At 36.2% G+C, this 27,473-nt stretch overlaps 3 protein-coding genes across 6 annotated transcripts in view; 2 read left to right on the forward strand and 1 right to left on the reverse strand.

Annotated features, from left to right (window-relative positions):
* Positions 1-236: 236 nt before the first annotated feature.
* On the forward strand, positions 237-8,005 carry mle (maleless). 2 transcript variants are annotated; one of them, XM_066401773.1, is made up of 15 exons: positions 237-413; positions 748-948; positions 1,026-1,326; positions 2,354-2,508; positions 2,633-2,835; positions 2,888-2,957; positions 3,009-3,206; positions 3,282-3,444; positions 3,684-4,246; positions 4,301-4,660; positions 5,112-5,578; positions 5,957-6,220; positions 6,278-6,628; positions 7,079-7,259; positions 7,307-8,005. In XM_066401773.1, the coding sequence occupies exons 1-15, from the start codon at positions 335-337 to the stop codon at positions 7,453-7,455; spliced, it is 3,705 nt and encodes a 1,234-aa protein (XP_066257870.1). In that variant the 5' UTR covers positions 237-334; the 3' UTR covers positions 7,456-8,005. The 2 variants fall into 2 exon arrangements, with proteins under 2 accessions (XP_066257870.1, XP_066257877.1); XM_066401780.1 differs by lacking the exons at positions 237-413; positions 748-948; positions 1,026-1,326 and adding an exon at positions 2,145-2,201 and having other exon boundaries at positions 7,307-8,002.
* A 522-nt stretch (positions 8,006-8,527) lies between these two features.
* Positions 8,528-27,473, forward strand: part of LOC136419500 (sodium/hydrogen exchanger 9B2-like) — a 90,536-nt gene continuing 71,590 nt past the window's right edge. Inside the window, exons 1-10 of one of the 3 annotated variants that reach the window (XM_066405882.1) lie at positions 8,528-8,720; positions 10,013-10,141; positions 10,260-10,329; positions 10,393-10,577; positions 10,632-10,827; positions 11,006-11,239; positions 11,290-11,530; positions 11,591-11,794; positions 11,894-12,091; positions 12,455-13,018. In XM_066405882.1, coding sequence (XP_066261979.1) covers positions 8,660-8,720; positions 10,013-10,141; positions 10,260-10,329; positions 10,393-10,577; positions 10,632-10,827; positions 11,006-11,239; positions 11,290-11,530; positions 11,591-11,794; positions 11,894-12,091; positions 12,455-12,931 — 1,995 coding nt within the window. In that variant the 5' untranslated portion in view covers positions 8,528-8,659 and the 3' untranslated portion in view covers positions 12,932-13,018. Of the gene's footprint in view, positions 8,721-10,012; positions 10,142-10,229; positions 10,330-10,392; positions 10,578-10,631; positions 10,828-11,005; positions 11,240-11,289; positions 11,531-11,590; positions 11,795-11,893; positions 12,092-12,454; positions 13,019-27,473 lie in introns of those variants that run through there. The other 2 variants (XM_066405881.1, XM_066405880.1) reach the window with 2 other exon arrangements.
* On the reverse strand, positions 12,938-26,026 carry qin. The gene is made up of 10 exons (XM_066405879.1): positions 22,101-26,026; positions 21,776-22,046; positions 21,610-21,707; positions 21,380-21,561; positions 20,835-20,991; positions 20,519-20,785; positions 20,332-20,469; positions 20,146-20,281; positions 19,832-20,088; positions 12,938-14,525 (listed from the first exon to the last, which is right to left on the reverse strand). The coding sequence occupies exons 1-10, from the start codon at positions 25,908-25,910 to the stop codon at positions 14,376-14,378; spliced, it is 5,466 nt and encodes a 1,821-aa protein (XP_066261976.1). The 5' UTR covers positions 25,911-26,026; the 3' UTR covers positions 12,938-14,375.

Genomic DNA, 27,473 nt, shown 5'->3' on the forward strand with positions numbered 1-27,473 from the left:
TTGGATCGAACTATCCAGAATGTATTTCCGGAAACCGTTACGGAAAATGTTTTCCCGCCGTTGTTTTAGTTCTCTACAGAACCGAGATACTGCTCTGGTTCGTAGTGCACTGTCACTGCCATTATTAGACGAGTGACACTGCACGCGCTGCTGGCTCCGCCACAGAGCCCTCACAATTCAAATTTAATGAAAAAATAGGTTAGTTTTCACATCTTGGCTTTATGTTTGGCTTTGTGTACTTGACATCATAACAAATTATTTCTAAGCAAAGACCCCAAAATAGTTATATTTGAGTATCGAATAATCATCAAATTCATACCAACAATCTGTTGCAATGGGCGACTCAAAGTCCTTTTTGCATCAGTACTGCCAAAAGAATATGCAAGAGCCTAGTTTTGAAGTCAGGCCCACAGGTAAGAGCTGCTGCTCTTTCAACTCACCCTTTAAATAGCAATTTTCAATTCAGTGATTACTGTCGTTGGAAAAACACCTAGCATTAGGCGGTAAACCGTAAACATAGGAGGTCACTTAAATAATTTACTATTAACCATGAGAAATCTGCAATTGACAACTTAACAAATAAATTCATCGAAGACACTCCACTTACTTACAGACACACACAATACTTTAATGCCTTCTGAAGTTTTTTTTATGATCATTGTTTTTTCAATACATATCAATGTAGCTGTCGGCATAAATCAAGGTTTGCTCACAAATTTTGTAAAATGTTCTTTATTTTAACCATAGGCCCAAAACATCGACAGAGGTTCCTCTGTGAAGTGAGGATTCCAGGAATTAACTATGTGGGGGCTGGTAACTCTACTAACAAAAAGGACGCCCAAAGTAATGCGGCAAGGGATTTTATTAACTATTTAGTGAGACAAGGGCTTGTATCCCAAAATGACATTTCCTTTGATTTGGAGGCTGCTCCTCAACTAAGTAGATCAAGTAAGTATTTCGTTCTGTTATATTTTTACACAATAAATAATATTTGAGTGTAAACATTTCTAATTAACCATTAACAGATGAGAGTATGTCAGAGTCCCTCCCTTTCAAACCTCAACACCAAGTTTTTGAAAAGGGAATGGGACCTGAGAGCTTTGGTGAAGCCTATCGTCCAAGAGGAGCAGAACAGAATAAATGGCACTACATGGATCGTGCTCAAGAACAGAAGCGTATGGAAGAAGCTGAAGATCTAGATGTCAATGCTAGTATTCATGGCAATTGGACTGTTGAAAATGCCAAGTCCAAGCTGCATCAGTTTATGCAGAGCAACAGAATTAATGCTGATTATAAATACACACAAGTTGGCCCTGATCATGTCAGGTATTTGACTTTAAACATTTCAGCCCAGCATGATTTCAGCATATTGCTAAAGTGAATTTTTGACACTCTGCAATATGCTAGATAGTAAATAGTGTGAGAATTTTTTAATGAAAATGTCACATTGGGATATTATAGCCAATTTGGCAATTTTCGTTGTTCATCAAACCTTAGTTGAGTAGTGTAGACCAGCTGGAACTTCATGTGGAGCAAAAAACCAAGACCTATTGAAAGTTTTTATTTGCAAGAGTTTCTGCATTTACTTAGGACTTTTCATACAGAAATAAAGTCCTGAATAATTGCACTTTGTGTTGAGTTTTGTGGTTTTCTGTTCACTTTTTGTGTATGCAATAGACTAATCATTGCCAAATGAAAAAATAATTTGGCAGCTATTGGTCAATTGCTCATTGAAATAAGTGATTTTTAAAAAGTAAATTGCATTTTATTTTGCTGTGCCAAGGAAAAAGAAAATATAATATTTTAAAAAGGGAATAAACAATGCCTCATAAATTTGAATTTTGATGGTTGAGCCAACTACTGAATTGGGTATTGAGGCCATTGGTCCCACACTAGATGTTGAAATTTGAATAAATTTTATACTAGTTCACTCACCGGCATTGAGCTACATTTCAGCTATTTGTTCCAGGGACAGGGTAGGGAAATTTAAGATAATTGTACACAACTAAATTAAAGTATGTTTTATCTTAATACCCAAAGTAAATACTTTTTGTTCGCGACAATTGGCTTAACAAATATTATTTTTCCTTGTTTATTCCCTATTTAAGAAAATTGAAGCCTTAAATAAATCCTGGTTTTTTTAGCTTCCTTTGCACAAGAGTTTCAGCTGTTCCTCATTTACTAGGGTGTTTTTATTAGAGGTGAGTTAAATGGATTTGTTTTATAGTCCAAGAATTCGATCTAAGTAGCAGCCTGACAGAACTTTATGTCACGCACCCTCTAATTAATTAAAATTCTAATAAATATTAAATTAGTATTGCGTTAAAACAGTATTTACTTTATGACAATACAGAACTTTCGTGGCTGAAATAAGCTTTTATGTAAAACAACTTGGCCGAGTGGTCCATGGCAGAGATGGAGGCTCCAACAAGCAAATGGCAAGCAAAAGCTGTGCTCTTTCAATGGTCAGACAATTGTTTCATCTCGGGGTCATTGAAGCGTATTCAGGTAAGTTTAGGGAAGCTTGTTGTGTGAAGTTGTTGAAATTATCTGTTATTAAAATACCAACAAGCAATCAAAATTTCCTAGAAACTATTAACCACTTCGAGAACTATCAAAATTACAATTTCAGGAACGCTGAAAAAACAGAAAAATGCTGCTGAAATGTCCCCATTTGAGGTGAAAGTGTCTCCTCAATTACAACAGCAAGTTCGTAACATTTTGACAACTTTGGAGGTCACTCCTTCATTAATTAAGTTAGAAAGCACTGATCAGCCTGTATCTTTATTATCATCGCATGTTTTGGATGATTTTCATCCCTCCGCCCCAGTGCAAGTAAGTTGAATTTCCATTCCTTTATGGGATATTTTTTAATTTAATGTTTTAGGCAGGGGTGGTGCCGTGGTCTCCACCACAGCAAAACTGGAACCCATGGACTGGCTGCAATATTGACGAAGGTCCTTTATTGCTATTGTGAGCTTTAGAGCGTTTTAAAATTAGATTTGCAGGCTTCTTGGCAACTGCTACCATGGATCAAATAAGTGAGCATATGTTGGAAGAGGCAAAACTGAAGCAGACTAGTGATACCAAGTGGCAGCAAAACCAAGTCGACCGTAGACATTTACCTGTTTTTAACTTCAAAGCTCAGATTATGGAGGCTATCAATGATCATCCACTGATTATTATAAGGGGAAATACAGGATGCGGTAAGTAACATCAAAGATTTGGGTTTTATTGATTCTTTCTCCATGGGTTTGAATTTACACAATTATCCTTTTCAGGCAAAACAACCCAAATTTGCCAATTCATTTTGGAGGACTACATCATGTCTGGTCAAGGGGCTTGGTGCAGCATCGTAGTGACTCAACCGCGCAGAATTTCAGCAGTTTCCGTGTCGGAGAGAGTAGCCAATGAGCGAGCCGAGGAGATGGGACAAGCTGTTGGGTATGGCTAGAAAACTCCTGTATCTCTCTGTACAAAGTAGCTCAAATTTAACTTCCTAAATGAAAGTTCTTAATTAATTTCTTGTGATATCAAATTGAACAAATCGGCAAGTTTGTCAAAATGGTAACACTGTTAATGTTGCACTTTATGTACTTTCAATTAAATCTAACGAGTCGTCTCACACTTGCAATTTCTATATTCGAAATGACTATTAACAAGCTTTAAATTGAATTTTTCAGATACTCTGTAAGATTTGAATCAGTCCTACCTCGTCCTTATGGTTCCGTACTCTTTTGCACAGTTGGTGTATTACTGAGAAAATTGGAAAATGGATTAAGAGGTGTCAGCCACGTAATTGTAGATGAAATCCACGAACGTGATGTAAACAGTGATTTCGTCATGGTAGTTCTGCGTGACATGATCCATACTTACCCCGATCTCCGCGTCATTCTAATGAGTGCTACCATCGATACCACGTTGTTTTCCAAATATTTCAATAATTGTCCTGTTTTGGAAATTGAAGGCAAGGCTTTCCCGGTCAAACAGTACTTCTTGGAGGATTGTGTAGAATTAACTGGGTTTGTCCCATCGATGGACCAGAAGAAGAAAAATAAAACCAAGAAAGATGAAGATGGGGATGAGGATACTGTTGTTGACGATTCGGATGTAAATTTGAACGCTGTGGTAGGTGCAAATTATTCGGTGCAAACTAAAAACTCGATGGCGCGCATTAATGAAAAGGAAATTGATTTCGAACTTATGGAATCGCTTTTGGATTATATTAAGAAACAGGATATTCCAGGTTGGTTTGCCTATAATGAGCTATCTTAACACTTTTCAAAACCTTCCATTTCAGGTGCCGTTTTGATATTTTTACCTGGCTGGAATATCATATTCGCATTGATGAAACACCTACAAAATCACCCGATTTTCGGAGGAAGCCAATACTGCATTTTGCCCCTGCATTCACAAATTCCTAGAGAGGATCAACGTAAAGTGTTCCTGCCGGTGCCGCCAAATGTCACCAAAGTCATTTTGGCAACGAACATCGCGGAAACGTCCATTACCATCGATGACGTAGTTTTCGTAGTGGATTGCTGTAAAGCCAAGATAAAAATGTTCACTTCTCACAACAATATGACTAGCTATGCCACTGTTTGGGCTTCTCGCACCAATTTGGAACAAAGGAAAGGACGAGCCGGACGTGTTAAACCTGGTAAAACACTTTTAACCCTGTTAGTGAAGTTATAACGGCATCATTTATAGACAGACAATCTGAATTAATGTAAACTACACATTTTTAACTCTGCTACCAACTTCACGCCTAATTTCTTAGTGTGCCTCTGCTCTATTAAATCGAACTAAATATTTTTCTCTGCGCTCTGTTGCTCGACAGGTAAAATTTGCTTACAACTCTAGCGTATTTTGGAGTTTTGTGAGACTTAACAATTAAAATCATCGCATTATCCTGTTAGGAGAAAGTGAAAAACTGTGAATTAAAATTTTGGTTACTGCTTACCGATTTTTCTTCAATTTAACAATTTTTTTTGAATCATAATATTAGTTAATCTTAACAATTTGGCGTGTTTTTGTTATTCTTAATATATATTAATATAGAATAGATCTTTGAACACTTTTTGGTTAATTTGGCGTTTTCATTAAAACAGGTATATGCTTTCATTTATGCTCCCGGGCAAGATTCGATAAACTAGACGAGTACATGACGCCAGAAATGTTCAGAACTCCCTTGCACGAACTGGCCCTCAGCATCAAACTATTACGACTCGGAGAAATCGGCCATTTCCTATCCAAAGCCATTGAACCTCCACCACTGGACGCTGTTATTGAAGCGGAGGTGCTTCTTAGAGAAATGAAATGCCTGGATAAAAATGACGAATTGACCCCATTGGGCCGCATCATTGCCAAGCTGCCCATAGAACCCAGATTGGGAAAAATGATGGTACTGGGTTGCATTTTTATGTGCGGTGGACCTTTAGCCACTATGGCTGCCAATTCTTCCACTTTCCCGGAGATATTTACTCTAGATATAGGACAGAGAAGATTGGCTGGACACCAGAGAGCATTAGCGGGAGATAGGCATTCGGATCATGTTGCCATGCTTACAGCTTTTGAGGTAAATTTGTGTTTAATATCGACAACTCTGCATATACGTCCTATACAAAACATCCAGTTGACAATAATATACTACGTTTCAATTGCGATTAATTCTCTGTTCGCGTCAATTGTTAAGAGATACACACAATTTATACAGAATATGAACATGGAATAAATGTTTTGGACATTTTTTTTATTCATTCAGAGACCTCAACAAATTTGCGAAAGTTGTTATTTTTTATTCAAACCTTAGCCACTTGTATTAATCTCAGTCATGGAAATAAGGTTTAACATGTTTTGATTCATGTAGCGCATTCACTAAAATGTTGAATAATGTTGTTTATTGTTTTAACTGTCAAGGATTCGACACAAAATCTCATACACCAATTATTTTTAGTTGTGGGAACAAGCAAGACAGGGCGGAGAAGAAGCTGAGATTCGCTTTTGCGACTATAAAGGCATCAGCATGCCCACTATGCGAGTAACATGGGAAGCTAAATTTCAGTTACAGCAAATCCTCAACAATTGTGGCTTTCCCGAGGAAACCATGGCGCCACTTGCTATGGAAACTGTCGGGCCTGATGCCAGAATGGACATGGTGATGGCCCTGATGTGTTACGGGTTATATCCCAATGTCTGTTACCATAAAGAGAAAAGAAAGGTGCTTATTATTCCCCGAAGTATTTGTTGGTTGAGGAAATTTGGGACTTTTTTTCAGGTTTTAACCACTGAAAGCAAGGCCGCGCTAATCCATAAAACATCGGTAAACTGTAGCAATTTTGAGCAAAATTTCGCATATCCCTTTTTTGTTTTTGGTGAAAAGATTCGAACTAGGGCTGTATCCTGCAAGCAAATGTCGATGATTACACCCATTCATCTCTTGTTGTTTGGATCGCGGAAGGTGGATTGGATTGATGGGGTTGTTCGGCTGGATAATTGGATAAATCTGACCATGGATCCGCAGATAGCTTCAGAAATTGTGGCTCTGCGGCCTGCTCTCGAAAGTCTGGTGGTAAGAATTTCCCAGGACCCTGAACAGATCATGAATCTAAGCGAGACTGACCGGAAGGTGAGAATCAAATATGTATAAGGTGCTTTCAAAAAGTACAATTATTCCAGCAAACGTTGGAACAATCTGAAATAAAATAAAATAATTAAAGTTTGTTAAGAACTAGCAACATCGTCCTTATTACTGACAATTTTTAGGGTTGTTTTACGCTTAATTATTAAATTTTGTTCAGGTTATATTTCTTACGAAAATAACTGCGTATTTCTATTCTATCTGATTTCATGGCGTTAATAAATGTCTCTTAACTACGTCATTGTTTATTTACCAGTCAAAATCCAATTTTGACAATTTACACATAAAATTCAGTGCAGTATTTTACCAGAAGTTCAATGACATAGAAACTTTATTTTAGTAATTAAAATGTTCCAAAATTCTCCCTTCTTTTAGAACTTGATAAGCGGTGGACTTACACCCACTGCATACACTTATACTATATTTTTGTTGTTTTAGGTTGTGGCTTGCATTAGAAGCCTTTGTGAGCTTCATGCCGGCAGCTTCCAAATAGATAGAGCGGCATCTGGGCCTTTGAACATGGGTATGGGAAAAAGGCCGCCTAGAGGACACTCATTGGGAACGTACTCAGGACCCCCATCAAAAATGTTCCGAGGTGGAAGCGGTGCTAGTTTCAGAGGTAACTTAATTTTTTTCAGTTAAAAACAAAAGGTTGACTGTTTGCAGGAGGTGGTTATAGTGGGCGTTTTAATGGCCGTGGCGGCGGCGGCGGATACGATGGAAGAGGAGGAGCATTCGGAGGTCGTGGCAGAGGAGGTAGCGGGGGCTTCCGTGGCGGATTCAGAAGAGGACGCGGCTGGGGAGGCCCTTATTAAATCAGATTAGTTGGCTGTATTTCATTTAGTTAACAAATATTGCCCTTTGTATTATTGTATGAATAATATGCCTTAGTTGTGATATTTACATTCAGTTTTAAGCAATTGTTTCTGTTTGTTTGAAACAAGAGTTTTAAAATCATTCCGACGTGCGAAGATTAAAGTGAATATATTAAGTTATATATATATAAATTATTTTTTGGGCATTAACATCGAAAATTTTGTTCATCCTTTCTGCAAAATTAGAAATCTTTCTGCACTCGCAAGTAAGTAATTGACTAGACCTTGATGATTATTTATCCCTTTAAAAAGGCAATCTTATGCAACGTACGTTCAAAATTCTCACGTAAAGATAAGTTTTGCTCTATTTATAATTTCTCAAACGACCATAATTTTAACGCTTTTTGGTTCTAGAGGTCCATTGCAAAGCGCCTTTGCTATTCCTGCGATTTTAACTAATTGACAAGATTAAATTTGCAATAAAGAAATATGACATAGAGTATAACTGATTTTTTGAAATTAATTTCTAATAAACCGGATTTAACTCCCTTTTGAAATTTTTTTGTGTACGACCGTAATTTTTATTCTATTAATCTCTCAACTCTTCTAGAAGGAAATTTCCACCTAGAAATCAGTAGTATATTCTCCTATTTTTAGTATATAGAAATCTTTCCAAAAATACATATTACAAATACACGTAGATATTAAATCTATTATTAGAATTGTAGTATTTCTCAATTAAATATGAAAATAATTACTAAAATTAATAAGAGTAGATATATAAGAATAAAGATAGATGCGTATGTATGTGTAACGATTTCGAAGACTTTACAACGATTTATTTAACCCGAAGTGACTTCAGTCCCTATATTATTTTAATCTTCTCATCTACATACACCCACAAAAAATTGCCAAGCAAAAACTCCTTGATAGCTTTTCGCGCCATATCTCCACATACCGATCTAGGACATGCCGACCATTTCCTCTATTGGCATTTAAATTAGCCGACATTAATAAAAATTTCCGTCTGGAATAATCATATTATAAACGGGCACTTTTAATAGGTAATTGCATTGTTTAGAAGGTAGGGGGTGTAGGTTGGCGTCAAACGAACAGCGATTCGCAATTGCAATCTTCAGTCCGTGTCGGCGGATGGTACCCATAATGCTTGATAAGTGCGCGTTGGTGGTACTGGATCGCGGCTATGGAACGCAATAATTCACCGCCACCGAATATCACAATCACCCCAGTTTCAGAGGAGAGTGGTAAGTACGAATTATGTGGATATTCCTGCATTGAGCTACCAAGTTCTGAAGCTTCACTGGATTTTTCAGATGAAGGCATTTTAAGATTTAAGACCTTTGTTGTTGAATCTTCCTTAAACCCAAGAATTAATGATAATCGACTTGTTTTATCGTTCAAATTGTTCAACAAAAATATCCCAATAGGAGAGATCATGTCTTCTTTTGTACACTATTTCATTCCATCTGTATACAGGAAAAACTCTGAAATTTTATACTTCAAATACAATAGTTCAAGACATTTTCTCTACGAAAAATTACTTTTTTATGCCTGAAATTCGTTCAGAATCGAAGCTGTCTTTCCCCCAATTTGGCATAAAAATGATAATTTACATAACTTTTTTAGACACGATTCCCAAAACAAAAAATGGAACCTTTTATTTTTTTTCTTTTTAAATTCTCATTTGCCACCACTGTTTTTACTGACCTATAGCTCAAAATTAATATTTCCTATTGCGTAGTACTTAATCATCCTTTTGTAATACACATTCTTTAATCAAGACAGAAGATATAACGTACGTGTTATCTGCATTCATAGTCCAAGGCTAGCAAGGTGATTATAATATGGGGTAGGTGGCGCTAAATCAGATTTTATGACTTCAGCACAGTGGTGCCAAATGAGAACTGTATCAGCCAAAGCTTCAATTTTTCTCATACAAAGTGCTATTAATTTTTGTAGAGTGTCACGAATTCTAATTTGAATTCCTATAAAACAAATCTAAACTATTACTATTACAAATTGTAGATTTCTCAAAGTTGGGTCCTCCGTCACCAATGCAGCAGTAATTGGGGTATACGTTTTTCAAATACAAATTGTCCTTAAGTAACTGCTAATTAAATTATATGACTTCCTGCAGTGTCTCAAGAACAATATACACTCTCAGAATAAAAAACAGTAATGACATGAAGCCTCCTTATTATTCTAATCAGTAACTGTTTGGCAATTCTGTTTTTTACTGTAAGTTAAAAAAGCTTCTCTATTGTCCTGATTATACAATAATTGTGTTAAACTGCCTCTCAATACACGGAGAGGAGGAATAATAATAATTCTGGTTTTAACGGTATAATGACCGTCACCGGATATCGCTCCATTGTACATTGTTGCAATTATTTGTGTATATGGGAACACTAATAAATATCCAAAATTATTCATGAAGTATTCAGTATTTTCTTCCGTATAGCGGACAATTCGTATTTTACATACATAACATGCACCGACAATCTGAAAACAAGTTGTAAAATATTTCTGTTTTTAGAGACTCCTAAAAGAAGAGTAAGCATAGTTGAAGGGAATGAAATCATTAGACCAGATTCGCCTAAAGGGAAGGGTATCTTGCACTTGCATAGTCCAATTGTAGAATCTGCTTCCTATGGGATCATACACGGTAAATCCTGAATGGTGTAGGGCTTTATGCTTGGTTCATTCAAACCGCGTGGATTTCTAAATTGATTCCATCTCTATTTTATTTACAGGAAAAAGGAAAAATGGAGATATCCTTTCAGGCATATACAAAACGCACAGCTATTCGAGTACTGATAATCAGTACCTTGCAACCAACAAAAATGATAATCGGTACTAGTAAAATTTTAAACTTTATTCATCTTTTATTCCTTTATTTACATATATATTTTGTAGGTCTTGGTGGTATAAATTTTGTGTAAAATGCCGAGGGGAGGATGAAGATATTCCTTCATGGGAACCACGAAATTGGCCCAAGTTTTGCCCCTACCCTTTCTTCCCTACTTATAGGCAATTTTCTAGGATAATCTGCTTAGTGTTAATAGGTCTCTTGTCTTGGTGCGCTATATATTCCATTGTGGGTATGGCACCGGATACATGTTTTACATGTCTTATATCTTAACATAAATTTATAGGAGAAACTGCAGCTCCTCCCCATGGCAAACTGTTTCAATTAATTCTGATCAGTATTTGCGCTTATTTGGGGGGATGTTTAACAAGCCTGACAACCCTTCCCGCTTTGATTGGAATGCTTTTTACGGGGCTGTTCATACAAAACGTAGGAATTGTCAATTTAGACGACTCATTTGCAGAAGTTGCTAATAAAATCAGGTAAGGGAGAGACATAGTGAGCATGGTGAAGTGAGCGTGTAAATTTAGAATCAGAGGAAGAAATACCTTAGGTACGTTTGAATTTGAATGGCCATTGACACACTTATTAATATCAGACTAGAATTAATAAGCAGTGATATTGTAATATGCAAACAAGTTTAAGTCTTTTTAATCGTAGACATGGCGCATTAGTCATAATCCTAATCAGGGCAGGTCTTGACCTAGACCCAAAAGCCCTGTGGAGACTCAAGTTTATTGTAGTGAAGCTCAGTTTATTTCCCTGGCTTGTGGAGGCAGTAATATGCTCCATATCATCGAGATTCTTTTTGGGAATGACTTGGGATTTTTCGATTTTACTTGGGAGCATTATTGCCGCTGTAGCTCCAGCCGTGGTGGTACCGTGCCTTTTTCGGTAAAATTCCTCATTTACACCTAGAAAATTCATTAATCTGTTTAATCCAGATTGCGTACCAAGGGATATGGAGTAACCAAAGGAATTCCGACCCTAATAATCGCAGTGGCAAGCATTGATGATGCTACTTCAATTGCAGCATTCGGCATCATAAAGAGCATTATGTTCATACACAGCTCAGTCACCTCTTTAATTCTCCAAGGCCCAGTTTCTATTTTCGGAGGTTTTGGCTTCGGCATTTTCTTCGGATATTTATTACGTTATGTGCCTGAAAGAAACGACAAATTTCTGGTAAAGAATAAAATTCAGTGAGAAAGAGGAGAGACGGTGTATACGTGACATGATCCATAGGTACCCTTCAGGGTTTTAATGCTGTTGGCAGCAGGAATGGCAGCCATTTACTTTAGTGAGCATTTAGGTTATGGGGGTGCAGGTCCCTTAGGGGCTGTAGTGGCCGCCTTTGTTTCGTTAGTTTTTTGGACAAGACAAGGCTGGAGTATCGAAGAAAACCCTGCTTCAACAGCCTTTGGCATATTCTGGATGATTGTGGAGCCGGTAAAAATGCCGAAATCTTACAGATTATCTCTCATTCTATTCTTCTATACATTTCGCAGATGAATCTTGGTTGCAGTTGATTCAAGTTTTAACTTTCAGGTGTTATTTGGGATTACTGGAGCTCAAATGAGATTTGACGAGCTCCATGGCGTTGTGGTGCTAATAGGCATTGGAATTCTCATTTTGGGAGTTATTCTAAGAATTTTTACCACTCTCATTACGGGAATTGGTTGTGGCTTGAATCTCAAAGAGAAACTGTTTTGTGCAATTGCTTGGATGCCAAAAGCAACCGTTCAGGTAATATTCTACTTGCGTACGGAAAGAGTACATTACCGCATTGATTTAAGTGTGATAAAGTAACTTCACTGCACACAGTCCGGAATAATATTCAACAGAAAGTGACATTCAAGAGAATATGTTGTACTTACCACATGCGAAGTCACTTTTCGCACTCATCAAGTAAATAATCATTTCATCAATAAGTTAAGAAACACAAAAAATTCTTTGTGTGAGGAATACGCAAACCACAATTTTTGAAATTCATCATTCTTATGATTTATCCCAGATATTGTTTAAAGTATTATATCCTATCATGTTTAACTCAATTTGGTGAGTTTTGCATGGTTTGCAGATTACCTCCTCATATACGAATCTCTTTAGGCTGCTTTGGCACCTATAGCCCTCTCCCACATAACGGACTCAACCTCCAAAGAATATTCATACGCAAAGAAAATCATCACAGTCTGCATTTTATCGATCATGATCACCACTACAATAGGAGCAGCTTTGGTGACTCTGCTCGGAAGTAAACTGTTGCGAAAAACGAAGTTTGCAGTGGAGCCGGAAGCATGGAGGAGGTCTCATCGACCCTCTGTCAGAGATATTAGTATTATCGATGAGGACGAGGAAGAAGAGGAAGATTCGGAGGGTATTAGAAAAAATGGGGGTAGTGGTGATACAGCAAAGGAAGAAGATAATGGTGGTAATAATAGGGCCTTTGAGAATCGACAAGAAAGTATGATAAAAGACAGTCTAGAAACTCCGACAAATGTTAGTTCTGGTAATGATGAAAAAGGACAAATGGAAGAAGATACTAAATTGAAGGATGTAAGAAAGGAAGAAGTAGAAAGTAATTAGTGCGAATTAAAAGATGTATATTTTTACTTTTGTTTGATAAATATTTCTTTAAATTGATTAAGTCTTTATTTGCATTTTTGCGTGTTCATTATTTTAGTTTCTATTAATTAATCTCAAAAATACATAATAAACAGAAATATTGGAGAAATCGTATGAAAACATGTTTGCGTTGATTAAAATTGGAAATTACATCAAAAATGGAAACATAATGGAAACTATGGAAACCTAGAATTTAGAAGGCCTGGAGTCGTAAACAATTGTAACATTCTCGTTCAGAACCTTCTCTTTTAAATTTTCGCAGTTACATTTTTTAAATAAGTACGTTTTTACGGTGTACATCAAATAAAGCCCAAATAAACTAAATAACACCAAAACCATTAATTTAAATTAATTGTTTATTTACATTGTCATTTTGATGTCTCGCAATTTGAACCGTAGCCCAAACAATTATACAAGGTGTATCACTTAACTTGAGACATCCTAACATCTTGAATAAAAAGTGCTTTACAAAAAAAAGTCTATTATGAAAGTTTAATTATTCCGCGGAGTAAGTACATTGATGCTAAGATTAGTGCCTCTCTGCCCCTTATTTTGGGGGAAATGAGGGGTAACTTTGATTTCTTAAACGGCATTCCCTACTTTTTATTGCGCTGAAATTTCAGCAGACGCACAACTTGGTTATGTTCGATCGTTAGAAATATAGATTAATAAATACATTCAAATTGAAAGCCATCATTTTGAGCACTTACTTTAAAAACTAATGGCAAAAAGTTTTTGTTTATATTGATTTTAAAGCAGATTTCACCAAATATTCCAGTAAATGATAAGCAGTTGGAAAATGAAATTTCGTTGATTACAGCACCATCTATCGTAAATCGAAAAAAATGTTCAAGACAAATTCTACACATTTTTTGCCATAGAATTCGAATCTGCAATAAAAAATAAAAGATGCCATTTAAGAAATCAAAGTTACTCACCATCTCCCCTACAAGAAGGGGCAGAAGGGCACTAATTTTAGCAACAATGTATTTCCCCCGCGGAATAATTAAACTTTCATAATAGACATTTTTTTTCATAAAGTACTTATTATTCGAGATTATCTCAAGTTAAATGTTACACCCTATATGTTCTGTAACTTGGTTTTAAAAATTCACTTTAAACGTTAATTTAAACAAAATATTTTATTCTATATAAAAGTAGAAAAATGTAAAAATAGTTTCCCTGTAATTAATTAATAAAAAGAGAATCTAGTGATAATACTCAACGGAAAGGAAGCAAACTTAATAATAATGCAAGTAATACTAATACTTCCTTAAGCAAAGCCACACTGGAATATTAAATCTTAACTTCTCATAGGGTCATCTATAATAAACTATCTATTTACTCTGATTAATCTGAACTGAAAACAAGAAATAAACGATCTAAACTACATTAATAGCCCCAACTACTTTTTGTCTATCCGGACCTTCACTGCTCCGCTTTCGATCAGAGGCTGGTAACAAAGAGTACTGTTATGGTCATATAAATCTACCACAAGTGGGTCTTCTGTGACGAGTTGAACATACTTGCACTTTCGGTCCAGAGATTTCATTAACTGAGAAAATCATGAGATAACAATAAAAGTACTTTCCAGAGACAAATGCCCAACAACCACCAGCAAAAAAATTTTTCATGATTTTTGTTGTTTTGCTGGCGTATCATCGTATGGTTAGGTATATCCTAAACATACGGAGTAATTTTAAGAACATTCTATGAAAGTTTTAAAAAGTTTTTTTTTTAGTATTATCAACAGAATACATGAATTCAATCTTTTTCTAAGGGACTGGCGACCTTTTCTGAGTTGTTGGGTTGTTTTTTACACCCTGTATTTCGGAAACAAAGCGATTCCGAACAAATGTTCATAGGAACCTTTTTCCCCTTAAATTTGCGCCGCATGTTTACGTAAATACCTTATACAGTAGAAATCGTTTATAACGAACTTCAAGGGACCGACGATTTTGTTCCTTATAACTGATGGTCATTACAACTGATACATCGACTATAACGAACAATGTGCAATATAACCGATATATTATAGTTATAATAAATGATTTATGAATTAAGAATCTTGATTTAATATAAAAATCACATTTAATAGATAATATATATACAGGGTGGCGCAATAGTGTGATAAAATACCATATCTTCCTTATTTTACAAAATTTAAAAAAAACTGTTCGTATAAAAGTTATACATGAACATGCAGCCTACATTTTAAAAATATTTTTTACCATATAGGGTGTTGCATAAAGACGGGTCAAAATGTTTATTCATTTTATTTAACGGAACCCCCTATATATTATTGTATATTTGGATTCCTCGTAAAATTCTCTCCATGGTAGGGTAATTAGTTTTAAATTAAATTGGGACGTTGTCTGCTTATGTCGAAAAATGTTTAAATTTGAAGCAAAACATGGTTCCATAACATGCGCTATAACTTTCAAAGCACGTTAATTATTTTAACAAAAACTGACACAACAGAAGACAAAGGGATGCTTAAGTGCCTTGTTCAACGAATAAGTCGGTTTCTTATTCAGAATACTTTCTACAGGCCCTGCAACTTGGGAATATTCAAATTCATTTTTCTTGGAATTTTTAAATGGGACACCCTGTATTTACGTATCCTATATTGTTGAGATTTTAATCCTCTTCAACTTTTGTTAAGGTAACATTATACGCATTTCCTTTAGTTTTGGCGGAATACTCATTTCTTTAATACATTTGCAAATAAAACATGCTGCGTCTATTAATAGTTTAATTTAAATTTATTAATATTATACACTGTGTAATATAGACATTTACCTAATTAAATGTTCAAAGTGTCTGCCATTTTCTTGAATATAAAGTTCAAGACGTCTCTCAAAAGCATCACTTAAATTTCGACACATTTCAACAGTTATACTGCGAAAACAATTTTTATTCGAATTTTCATATCTTCTCTTGTAGTCGGAGGTATTTTATAAACTTGTTCTTTAACAAATCCCCATATAGAAAAATCCATTTTCGTCAAATCTGGCGATCTAGGCGGCCAAGCGGTAGGTCCTCCCCTTCCAATCCAACGATTGTGGTATGTTGCAGTTAAAAAATTGATGATCGACCTTGTATGATGGACCGGGGCCCCATCATGAAGAAACCACATTTCCTGTGGAAATTCAATTGCTCTTTGAGCTAAGAGGCCAGGCAGATGATTCTGTAAAAAGTCCAAATACACTTCTCCTGTTACTTTTTGCTCAAATGGATCAATTACGTTATCACCGATAACTCCTCCCCAAACATTTAAGGATCACCTGATTTGGGTATTATATCTACAAAAATGTGGATTTTCTGTTGCATAATAATGAAAGTTATGCCTGTTAACATTGCCGTTTTGGTGAAAAGTAGCCTCATCTCCAAACAACACCAAATGAACAAAATTTCTTTATACCCGAATTTTGTCTTGAGTCCACAGACAAAACTCTAGCTTTCTTTGGTAGTCTTCAGCATGTAATTCTTGAAGTAATTGTATATGATAGGGATGCATTTTATTGATTTTCAGGATACGCTGAACGGTTCTTCGATCAACATCAACCTGCTGCGATAGCTGGCTTTGAATAATATACGGGTTTTCAGTCACTGTTAAGAGAACATTTAGTTCGTTTTCTTCGGTTCTTGATCGTTTTTGACTATTAACTTTGTTGTATACCACACTTCTAGTCCTCTCAAAACGTTCCATAAGCTTTTCAAATGGCCTTTTTTCAGGTTGTCTTCTCTCGGAATATCGTTCCTGATACAATCTTTTAGCTAATAGTGCATTTTTGTCACTAGCACCCAACACGAAAATCATGTCAACCATTTCGGATTGTGAAAAGTTCATATTTAAATTTATTACAACTGATATACAAGTGATCAATAAATAATAAATTTGACGTTTAAAATTTGTCAATGGCTTTCATGGCAAACTAGAAAATTAAACTATTAATAGACGCAGCATGTTTTATTTGCAAATGTATTAAAGAAATGAGTATTCCGCCAAAACTAAAGGAAATGCGTATAATGTTACCTTAACAAAAGTTGAAGAGGATTAAAATCTCAACAATATAGGATACGTAAATACAGGGTGTCCCATTTAAAAATTCCAAGAAAAATGAATTTGAATATTCCCAAGTTGCAGGGCCTGTAGAAAGTATTCTGAATAAGAAATCGACTTATTCGTTGAACAAGGCACTTAAGCATCCCTTTGTCTTCTGTTGTGTCAGTTTTTGTTAAAATAATTAACGTGCTTTGAAAGTTATAGCGCATGTTATGGAACCATGTTTTGCTTCAAATTTAAACATTTTTCGACATAAGCAGACAACGTCCCAATTTAATTTAAAACTAATTACCCTACCATGGAGAGAATTTTACGAGGAATCCAAATATACAATAATATATAGGGGGTTCCGTTAAATAAAATGAATAAACATTTTGACCCGTCTTTATGCAACACCCTATATGGTAAAAAATATTTTTAAAATGTAGGCTGCATGTTCAAGTATAACTTTTCTACGAACAGTTTTTTTTTAATTTTGTAAAATAAGGATGATATGGTACTTTGTCACACTATTGCGCCACCCTGTATATGAGCTTTCATAAAAAAGGTGATGCAAGGTTGCTTATCAATTCGTTAATGTAAGTGTAAAAACATGATGTCTCATAAAGGTAGTGTCGTGACTTATTACTGGACATATGCGGTATGTCACGGACACTTACTGGTGTTCCATTGTATGTTAGAAATAGAATAAACTTGTACTGGTTAAAATAGATCATTTGTGTTAAAGATAAGGAGGAAGGGGTCTGTTTATCATCTCGCCTAAAATATGTGGAGATGTGAAGAGAATGATTAAGAGATGCGAGCATGAGAAGAATGTGCAAGGTTAGGTGTCAGTTTTTTGGGGGAAAACCGGATGTACTCTGGGTCACTCCCACATATTGTACGGGGATTTATTCGATTCACAATTTTAAAGGAATAAAGAAGTGCTGCCTAGACTTGTGATTGTTTTTTTCTATCTAAGGGATACCAAATTTGACATATATGTACATAATGAGTCCATTATTCTGTTTTTTCGTCAGTAGCAATTATATCGACGACAAATCTACGGCTTTTGCGATAATATTAAGAGCTTCTTTTTCACGATGAGTTACTGCAGAAAACGTGAGACGTTCTTAAGATTGAGTAGGCTGCAGAAACTTCTGCAGCTGTAGGAATTCTAATTGTTCCTCTTCAGTTTCCATTTTCTCGTCATCTTCCACGATCTGAGGTTGCCGAATGATTTCTTCAGCTGAAAGCTGCTGTGGAGTTATAAGATCATTATCTACGTCAACGTAATCGGCCACAGAGAAATTACAATTTAAATGAGAAGCAGCTGTTTGAAGATCACAGAAACCCTCAGGTTCATCATTTGGTTCGATTTCGTGTGCAGTTAAACCAGAGTCGAAGCATCCAGTGATTATTGTCTGTGTGACCGAATCCCATGCCTTTGAAACTTGAAACCATCATTATGGCATCAAGAACACTAACAGTCAGGTCTGTACCGTTTTCAGTTACCTCCAAAGTCCTGAATATAAGCGCCTTTCGAAAATGCGCTTTTAGACATCGAATTACCCCTTGATGCATAGGTTGAAGAATAGCTGTCGTATTTGGAGGTAGAAAAAACAAATTTAATGCATTTTAAATTGTCAATAGTGAGATGATCTGAACAATTATTCACCACTAATAATATTTTCTTATTCTTTTGCTTGCATTCAAAATCCCATTATTTCACAAACTTTTTAAACATTACGTATGTCATCCAGGTTTTACGGTTGAAATCATAGTCAACTGGGAAGTTTGATCGTTTCACATTTTTGAAACAACGCAGCGATTTCGCTTTCCCAATAACTAACAATATTCGTTTTTCACTACCAGTGAAATTTGCAGCAACGAGGACAGTGATTCGTTCCTTTGAGAGTTTACCGCCAACACATTTCTCACCTTTGAATTTAAAAGAGCGGTCAAGGGTTAAACGATAAAATAAACCAAGCTCATCAGCATTGAAAATTTGTTCATCACCGTAACTCTCTCTGATTTTCGGCCATATGTTCTTAATCTAGTCATTTTGTCACAGTGCAATGTACACTAGCTGCCTCACCTGATGCCTTTCCAAAAGTGATGTGGTGTCGTGCGCGAAATCTTTGTATCCAAGAGGTAATACCATTGAAATTTTTATTCTTCAATAAAGGTACCAAGTCGTTTGCCTTTGCCTGGAGAATAGGACTATTGATGGGGATATTATTCGCTCTCTGATGCTTCAACCACTTTAAAGGAGAGTCATCCAAATCGATATGAGCAATATTCCCAATTTTTAAAAACTTTTTCGTACTTAATTAACTGATTAATAATCTTTTCCCGGTTTTTCAAAATGCCCTCAATGGTTGAATGACCAGTCTTTAATTCACTTACTACATTCACACATTTTTCGCCTGCCTTAATTCAATAAATAACTGCGAATTTTTCCCCAACAGTGAACGATTAACGCGGTATACTGTTACAAGGAAGTAAGACAAGATATAATTTACCTGCAACGATAATTCCTACATTGTTTACATTTTTTAAGCATTAAAAACATTCGTGAGAGTCGACAAAATAAACCAATTCTCAACCAGTACAAAGCATTGTTCATTAATAATCGTTAGCAAGGCACTTGCCGCCTCAAGAAATGTGTTCATTATAGACGGTTTGTTCAGTATAGTCGATATCAACGTTAAGTTGCCATAACATTCCACGGGACCAGAGACTTTGTTCATTATAACCGGTGTCGTTATAAGATTTCTACTGTATATGAGAAAAAAAATACTCATTAATACCGGCATGACGGTCATCACGTCCACAGCATCTGACACCTGGATATTGACTGTGGCTTCCCAGCTTTGTTGTGGGACTTTTAAGAGCTCCGCCGGGATCATTTTTAATTCCGAAGTGAGCACTGGCTCATAGTTACCGTAATCGACAAACATCACGTTTATGACGCCCGCATCTAGCGATTTTACATCCATTATTCGGCCTCGGTACCACGTACCATCTTCGGAGAAGAGGGCTAAACATGGTACTCCCACAACAAAATCTTTTGAAAGATAAAACTATTACAATTACTAAAAAGCAGCATCTATCTTTAGCATACCATTCAATGGAGGCAGATTCAGAACCATGTTTTGTATCGCAGTAGTTAGATCACACATTTCTTCGCCAGTGTCCGCTGATGGCAAGTGGATGGTTATTTTGTCGAGACCCAAAATACTGCCAATTGTCATTACAACCTAAAATTCAGTTGACAATCACAAAATCTAGTATTGCTTAGAGAATGTACCCTTTTTCCCATTTGGAATTTCTCTGGTAATGGTAGTAATTTGTACTTCATCATTTCAACATTGTCTGGAGGTCGCAAAAAATCGATTTCATACATTCCTTCCTCCATGCACTTTGCCGCTAAGGCTTCGGCCAGGGCCTGAAAAAGAAATTAGAGAAACAAAACAGAACAAAAAATCAAGGGTTACCTCGGGGATTTCTTCATTTTCTGTTAAAACCTCGACTTCATCACTATCCTCGGCTATGCCTTGCACAGGGAAATTTGGGCTTCTTGACAAGTTTGGACAAAGTTCGCACAATTTCGTATTAACACAAATTCCATTGATATTATACAGATCCACTAAAGGCAATTCTACTTCTTTCGAACCTTTGACTATCACCTTGCACCAATCGGTAACAAGATCAAAGAAATTGTCATAGTCTGAGGTTAACCAAGTGCTCGACTTCGCATAGACCTTAAGTTTTTTTTTATATTAAATTACCAATTTTATTTTCAAAACTCACTCTGTCCAACTTAACTTTAGTTGCAAAGGCTGCAACCTTGGTGAACAACACCTCCCGGTAGAGGACTTCAGATGACACGTCATGATCACTACCAAAATCGATCATATATACAGTGATCAAATCCGGGTTTATGAGTTTTAAAATTTTGCCGCGATACCTAAACAAAAAGGTAGTAGTTGGTTTTGAAACAAAATTAAAAATAAAGGGCAATGTCCTTATAAGAAATGATAGATCAATTGAATTACTGAAAGAAGCAGGAGGCAAAATACCCCCTTTACCACATATAGACCTCGAAATTTTAGTAGTTTCGTGTCATAGTATATTGGCTTTTACCCGAACTAAAAACCTTCTTTACAATGACTAACAACTAGTTTACTACAGTTTCAATCCCGTACATGCTTTTATAGACGAAGTACTAGTTAGTTATCCTTGGATTCCTGACTAAAGCCTCATTTTTATGCATGTGGCTTTTATCTCATATAAGAGGTGACATACAGTGTCCCAAAATTATAAAAATTTCAACCAATATTTTATGGAAAACTCACCAATTTCCATCTGAATACTTAATGGTGCACAATTGCCCAGGCTGCCATTTGTGATTTGGAAGGTCAGGAGGTTCACTTTCGAAAAATTTCTTTATATTGGCCTCCATTTGATAATAGACACAATCCAACTCTTTTTGGCGCAGATAGAGGTAGCCTCCGCTCTCTACGCACAACACTCTAGCCTGAAACAAGCCATAAAATATACATTTATTTATTGAAAATTAACTTACGTCGAATTTAGACTCTGATAGTCTGAAGGCAGGCAGCCAATCGCTAATGGAAACTATGCGCTTGCGATAAGGGGTGTTATTGGAACATTTTTTGGTGTCTGTAAACAACGAGAAAATTCAATAAGAAAATAATTGAATACAGTAAAACACTACAAATTAATGATACCTTCAATCCCTTCCTGGTCAGTGCTTTCATTCAAATTTTCGAAATTTTTCTTCGCTATAGTAATCGCCCCAGTCTTGTCAGATTGTTTAAGGGTATCTGTAGATCTTGTGCCTACCTGAGTTAAGTTTTCTTCTAATCTATCTGGTTGCGTGTCCTTTGAAGAGATGCTTTTTTGATTGCCCTCTTTAGGCATTTCTTCTTCCTTTGCTGACAATTCTTCTTCTTGCTTCGGTGAATATGAAGCCTCCTGAGGAACTTTTTTCACAAAACCCTAAAGGAAGATGTGTATTCCGAAATCAAGTTAATAAAAACACACATTTCTTACCTTAAGCTGATCATCTGTATTCGCTGCTTTCATAACTACTGGCCTGTGTGCAGTCACCCTGAAGGCGAATCCTAGCCTGACCAATGAATCGTTAACGGACACAAATTTAAGTCTATCTGGATCTAATGGGCCTCCTCTAATTATCACACCATACCATATGTTCAGAGCAATACTCTTACTAATTGGATCGGTGTCGTTTTGCAACACTATGGCCCCATATATTCTTTTCTGCTTTGCGAAAATTTGCTGCAAAGCTTCGGTGGAGGCGAGACTCCATTTACCTGTACCTCCAGCTGGTTGAATGTTAGTCAAATGACTTTTGTACGCCCATTGTTGATATTTCGTGAAATACCTATCGTACACGTAAATTTGCTCATTAGGCATTATTACATCAATCCCCATATCTAAGAGGAAAATTTTGTAATTCTCTTCACATTGCTCTACTATTTTCCCACGAACATATTCACTATTAAACTCAGTGACACACAAATCCCCTACATTCCATTCAGACTGAGTTTTCTGTTCCTGACAATAATGAATCTTGAGTGCCTTAAGCATATGATTCTCTTTATCTCGGAGGTCCACAAATTTCACCCAAATCTGTTCTGGGGAATCGACTTTAATTACTTCAATTTTCCTCCTTGCTACATCTGATTTGTCCTCCTCTTCAGATTCATCATTAGCTTCCTCATCAACCCTTTTCAACAACGACGACATCAATCCGTCCGTCTCTGAGAATCCCCCATTGGTATCGTCATATTGAGGCCATTCCACTTTAGTGGATAAAACTCCTATCGAATCTGCTAAGTTATTCTCGACCATTAAAGCATTAATGCACACATCAACGTTGCCACTGATGTCAAAGAGAGAAACCTCTAGTTCTGGATCAGTCTCCTGAATTACCATTTTTAAAGTGTCTTGAGACTTCTTGTACACATGCAAAAAGTTAGTGGAAATAGTGGGCCAAACTGCCTGTTTGTTATAAGGAGCAATGTGAACTAATTTAACAAAGATGGCCTGGGATTCCAATTTCGTAAAGCACTCCTCTATTGGTTTGATATTTTGAATAGGTACCACCACATTCAAACCCCAATCAACCAAAAGAACGTGGACTTTGTCTGAGTTCATATGAACGCTTTTGATGAATCCTCGATGATACTTGAAACAGACTAAATTGTGGTACTCGACCAAGACGTATGTTCCTTCAATGGGAATGCAACCATCAGACAGACGTTTAAAGGATTTTTTTATGGCGTGACACATGGATTTGAAGGCGCTTTGGTGTTGTATAAGATGAACAAAAATATTGTATGGGTCTATGACATTGGCAATAATCACTTTTTCTTTCTGGTTCTTGACAAATTTTTTGCTATTTGGAAACACTTTCAGTAGTGGCCAAAAGTTGGTTTGTCTTTCTATAGAACTGTCTTTCATTGGATTTGCCAAGTTCTGAGCATGCACCAAAATATCAGTCACAGAGATTATTCCCCCATCTGAAGAGGCAATCATAAGATCTACTTCCAAAATTCCATGGCAACGTGCTTTCTCCAGAATACAAATTTCCTTTCCATTAAGAATTTTTGCCAGGGAAATATGTGTCTTTTCTTTCCAGTTGACGTTCATGGGATTGTGCAACATGCACTGGATAGCAAATGGTTTTTTTTGTGAAAATACCGCAGGCAGGTCGCGAATTTTGCCCTTCTCAACCAGCTGAGTCTTTCCATAATCAATAAAAAACATTTCATAAACAAATACGTCCTCCTCCTTTCGAATTTCATGAACTCTGGCTCTGCACCACATTTTCTCTTTATTTACCTGTGATTGGTCGCAATAGCAGGCCAAGTACAACTCATTTTGTTGAGGCTCATCAACTGCCTCCGCCCCTCCCATCTTCAGGTAATTTTCAATATCTTTGTTGAGTTGTAAAAACTTATTCTGATCCCTCTGATACTGAATAAAGAAACTATCCATAGAGGCAATATGCTGAATCTGAACTCTCTGCAAATCGGATTTACTTCTTGCCACTTCTCTTGGTCTTTGGTGTGTGCTCTTACATTTTAAAGACTCTTCTGATGAGCGCCGAAGTTTGGGAAGATGCTGAGATTTCAATGCAATACTTTTTTCTATGGCATCATCCTCATCTAATTTGCTTGCTATGGCATCGATAAGTTCAGAATCATTTTGATCTTTAATAGTATAGTCTTCAGGCAGCTCTCTTTCTGTAACCAGTCTATAGGCTGAGTCTGAGGTCTCTATTTTAATATAGTCCCTGAAATTGTTGAGGCTGTCTACAACAACCCTTATAGGGTCAGTCTGGTCTTCATTGTTTAGCAAAAAACTTGGAACATCTTCAATATGCCTTAGTTTCTCAAGGGCTCCATTAAGATTCAGTTTCCTATCACCTATATTGTCTTCATTGAAAGCTACCAACTCTTTGAGCTCTTTTGCAAAATTTTTCAAAGACTTTTGTATACAGTCCAAATCCCTATTACTAGTCTTAAATTGATCCACATCATCGCACAGTTTTCTCTCTAACGTTTCTAATATAGCGTGCCAATCAGCAAAATGATCATAAATCTCTTTTTTTATTGTGGAAACGTCGAAATTTGCTAACTGCAATATTTTATTTTGAGCTGAAATAACATTTTTCAATACCTTTTTGGCAGTCTCCTTAAGCTGCTTGAATTCCTTCATTTCATTATCACTTAAATGGTATAGCTCAATCCTATATGGGTCTTTGCTCACATCTGAATCACTGCCCAGGTCTTCTTTATACTCTTTATGATCATGCTTATTCAAAAAACAATAACAGCAGGCAGTTGTTTTGCAAATCTTACAATAGAACTCCACCAGCATAGAAGGATGTTCCATACATTGTTCAAGAGACAGGCTAAATTTTTGTAGCCTCCTCAGAACTGGTTCATGAGCTATTAGATTCTTTGCACTTTTATGCACCATAGTACAGCAATCTGGACAGTAAATTCCTTCGCAACTGGGGCAGTAAATAGTGGCTTCTTTTCTGCAAGAGCTAAAGCAACACTGGTCCGATGGGTCTGGAAGATTTTGATTTTGGACTGATTTCTTGCTGGTACATGACACAAATGATATACTTTCTACATTCTTTACAGTCATCCCCCTATTTGGTTTCTTATAAGACAAAACGCCCAATATGTGGTAGTTGGGCAGGAATATGCTTTGTAGGTCAGACTGGCAGATGGGTCCCTGTTTGTGAGTGACTTCAGAATCAATGGAACACTTGGGGCATTTTATTTTATTACTTTTGATTCCTTGGTAAACACATTCTTGGCAAAAAGTGTGCCCACACTGTAAAACTAGGGGAAGGCGACCCACAGATTTACCCATCACATGGCACACAGAATAATTCTCTCTACATTGGGAACACAAATAAACAGATTTCTGTGATAGGTCACATTCTCTATTACTACTAACCACATGCTCTCTTTGGGCATGCTGCGATCTCTTGTTAAATTGCTGGGAGCCCCAATTACCTGTTTGTTGAGGAGTATATACTAGTCCGGAACCCCGACCCATCCCCTTGACACCTTTTTCAGTTGTGTTACTTGATATAGCAGAGGTACTTGACATATCATCACTATTGTATGAATCTGAATCATGGGGTCTAGCTCTTTCTCTTTGAGGGTTATGGTGAGGATTTTGTGTGGCGGACAGGTGAAATCTCTGGAAATAATTTGGAGAACATTCGTCGAAATCAGGACAATTATCTAAGTGGTGCAAGGGCAGAGAACTGGAGGTTGCTAGGACGAAAGACGGCCGGCCTCTAGGTAACATTTCTCGTTTTCTAAAGATCTAAATTTATATAAAATATTAGGTGTATTTTGCAATCTTACCAACGATCAAAGAAATCTGATTTTATAGTAAAAATTAAGAAAGGCTTGGAAAAAAGCAGCAAATACGACTATGTTGATTGGAAATCACATCGAAAAGTGACGAAAACTATGGAAATCAACGACCTAAAAGGTCTAGAGTAGCAAACATGCGTATTAAGCGGAGCAGTTTAGAACCAACTTCCAACGATAATATCACGTAAAGAACTAAGCATGCCGGTCCTGAATACGATTGATGCCTTTAATCAGTCTGTTTTGCCTTGATTATTTATTTCTGACTTGACAAATTTACAGTCCTTAGCATCTTATAAATTTAAATCATGTGATTCTTTACTTATCTTAATTAATTATTAGAATAAGGAAAATAATAAACTAAATCAGACGGATTAATACAGCAAAGACATAGATTTTAAAATATACATAGACTGTGAGGTCGTTAATGCGTCATGGAGCCGAACCAATTCTAACCGTTCTCATAATTTTTTATCAATTTAATATCACCCATCCCAACATTCTATTAAAGTGGACCCTATTTTTTTTTAAAAGGCTGCCATGTATTTGATACCTGTGGAATCGAGTTTATGCCCATGTGTTGAAAACTGACAGAACGAGACATGCCAAAGATGTCGTTCTCGTCAACTGTTTCATTTGTTTTAATTTAATAAATAAAATTAATTAATCGTTAATCAGAGGTTCAAATTCCTTTTTTTAGTTTCATTAAAATTAGAATATGTTAAACATTTTTGATATCAAATTAATCTATTTCATTTACAAAACTATTCTCTACAAATTCAGGTACAGCCAGGAACTGATTATGCAGTTAACATTCAGTTGTTGGTACGCAAAGTTCTGTCATAAAGAATAATAAAAAAAGTATTATTTATTGAAATAAAATGAATTTAAAATCTAGATCTGTTAAAGTTTTTTCTGAAATATCTTTTTTTTTGTTAACTTCTTAATCACTCTGCAGGCACAAATTTTCATCCAGTTTTGAGATTACATATATCCTCAATATGCATATGTTGGGCTCTCACATTAATAAAAACCCCAAGAAATCTAGTCCCGGGAAAATAATAATTTAAAGTCCCTACGTTTCTCAGAATAAACCCGATCCTCTCTATTTTGCCTACATTCAGCAGTAATTCATTAGATTTAAACCACTTCTTTTAGCCAACTTTAGCTTTCCGAGAAACGTATAGCGAAGCCTCGAATGTGTCCGTTGTAGCAGAGATGGCAGGATTGTCGTGCCTTACTTCTGTCACAGCGCTCTTGGATCTTGTATTAATTAATACGTAATACAGGGCGAATGTACAGGGCGTTTCAAAAAGGTGGTTCCAAACTTATGTGGGTTACAGGGAACATTAGAGTAAACAACTTTTGCATGGAGATCCCTAGTTAAAAATGAGCCGTTTCGTTTTAGTCATTTTCGTTCAAAAACGTATTGTTAGCCCGTTGACACCAAAATACTTCGATGTTTAAGTCATTTCTATTATTGTGATAACACATT

Source organism: Euwallacea similis, chromosome 2 (assembly GCF_039881205.1).
Source record: "Euwallacea similis isolate ESF13 chromosome 2, ESF131.1, whole genome shotgun sequence".
Lineage (NCBI taxonomy): Eukaryota > Metazoa > Arthropoda > Insecta > Coleoptera > Curculionidae > Euwallacea > Euwallacea similis.

Bases quoted from the DNA above. Each gene is read 5' to 3' on its own strand.
- mle (XM_066401773.1), top strand. From the start codon at position 335: ATGGGCGACTCAAAGTCCTTTTTGCATCAGTACTGCCAAAAGAATATG. The intron at 2,509-2,632 runs GTAAGTTTAGGG...TTACAATTTCAG, and splicing joins GGTCATTGAAGCGTATTCAG to GAACGCTGAAAAAACAGAAA. The intron at 3,207-3,281 runs GTAAGTAACATC...TATCCTTTTCAG, and splicing joins AAGGGGAAATACAGGATGCG to GCAAAACAACCCAAATTTGC.
- qin (XM_066405879.1), bottom strand. From the start codon at position 25,910: ATGTTACCTAGAGGCCGGCCGTCTTTCGTCCTAGCAACCTCCAGTTCT. The intron at 21,708-21,775 runs GTATCATTAATT...CGTTGTTTACAG, and splicing joins TGACCAGGAAGGGATTGAAG to ACACCAAAAAATGTTCCAAT. The intron at 20,282-20,331 runs GTACATTCTCTA...ACTGAATTTTAG, and splicing joins AATTCCAAATGGGAAAAAGG to GTTGTAATGACAATTGGCAG.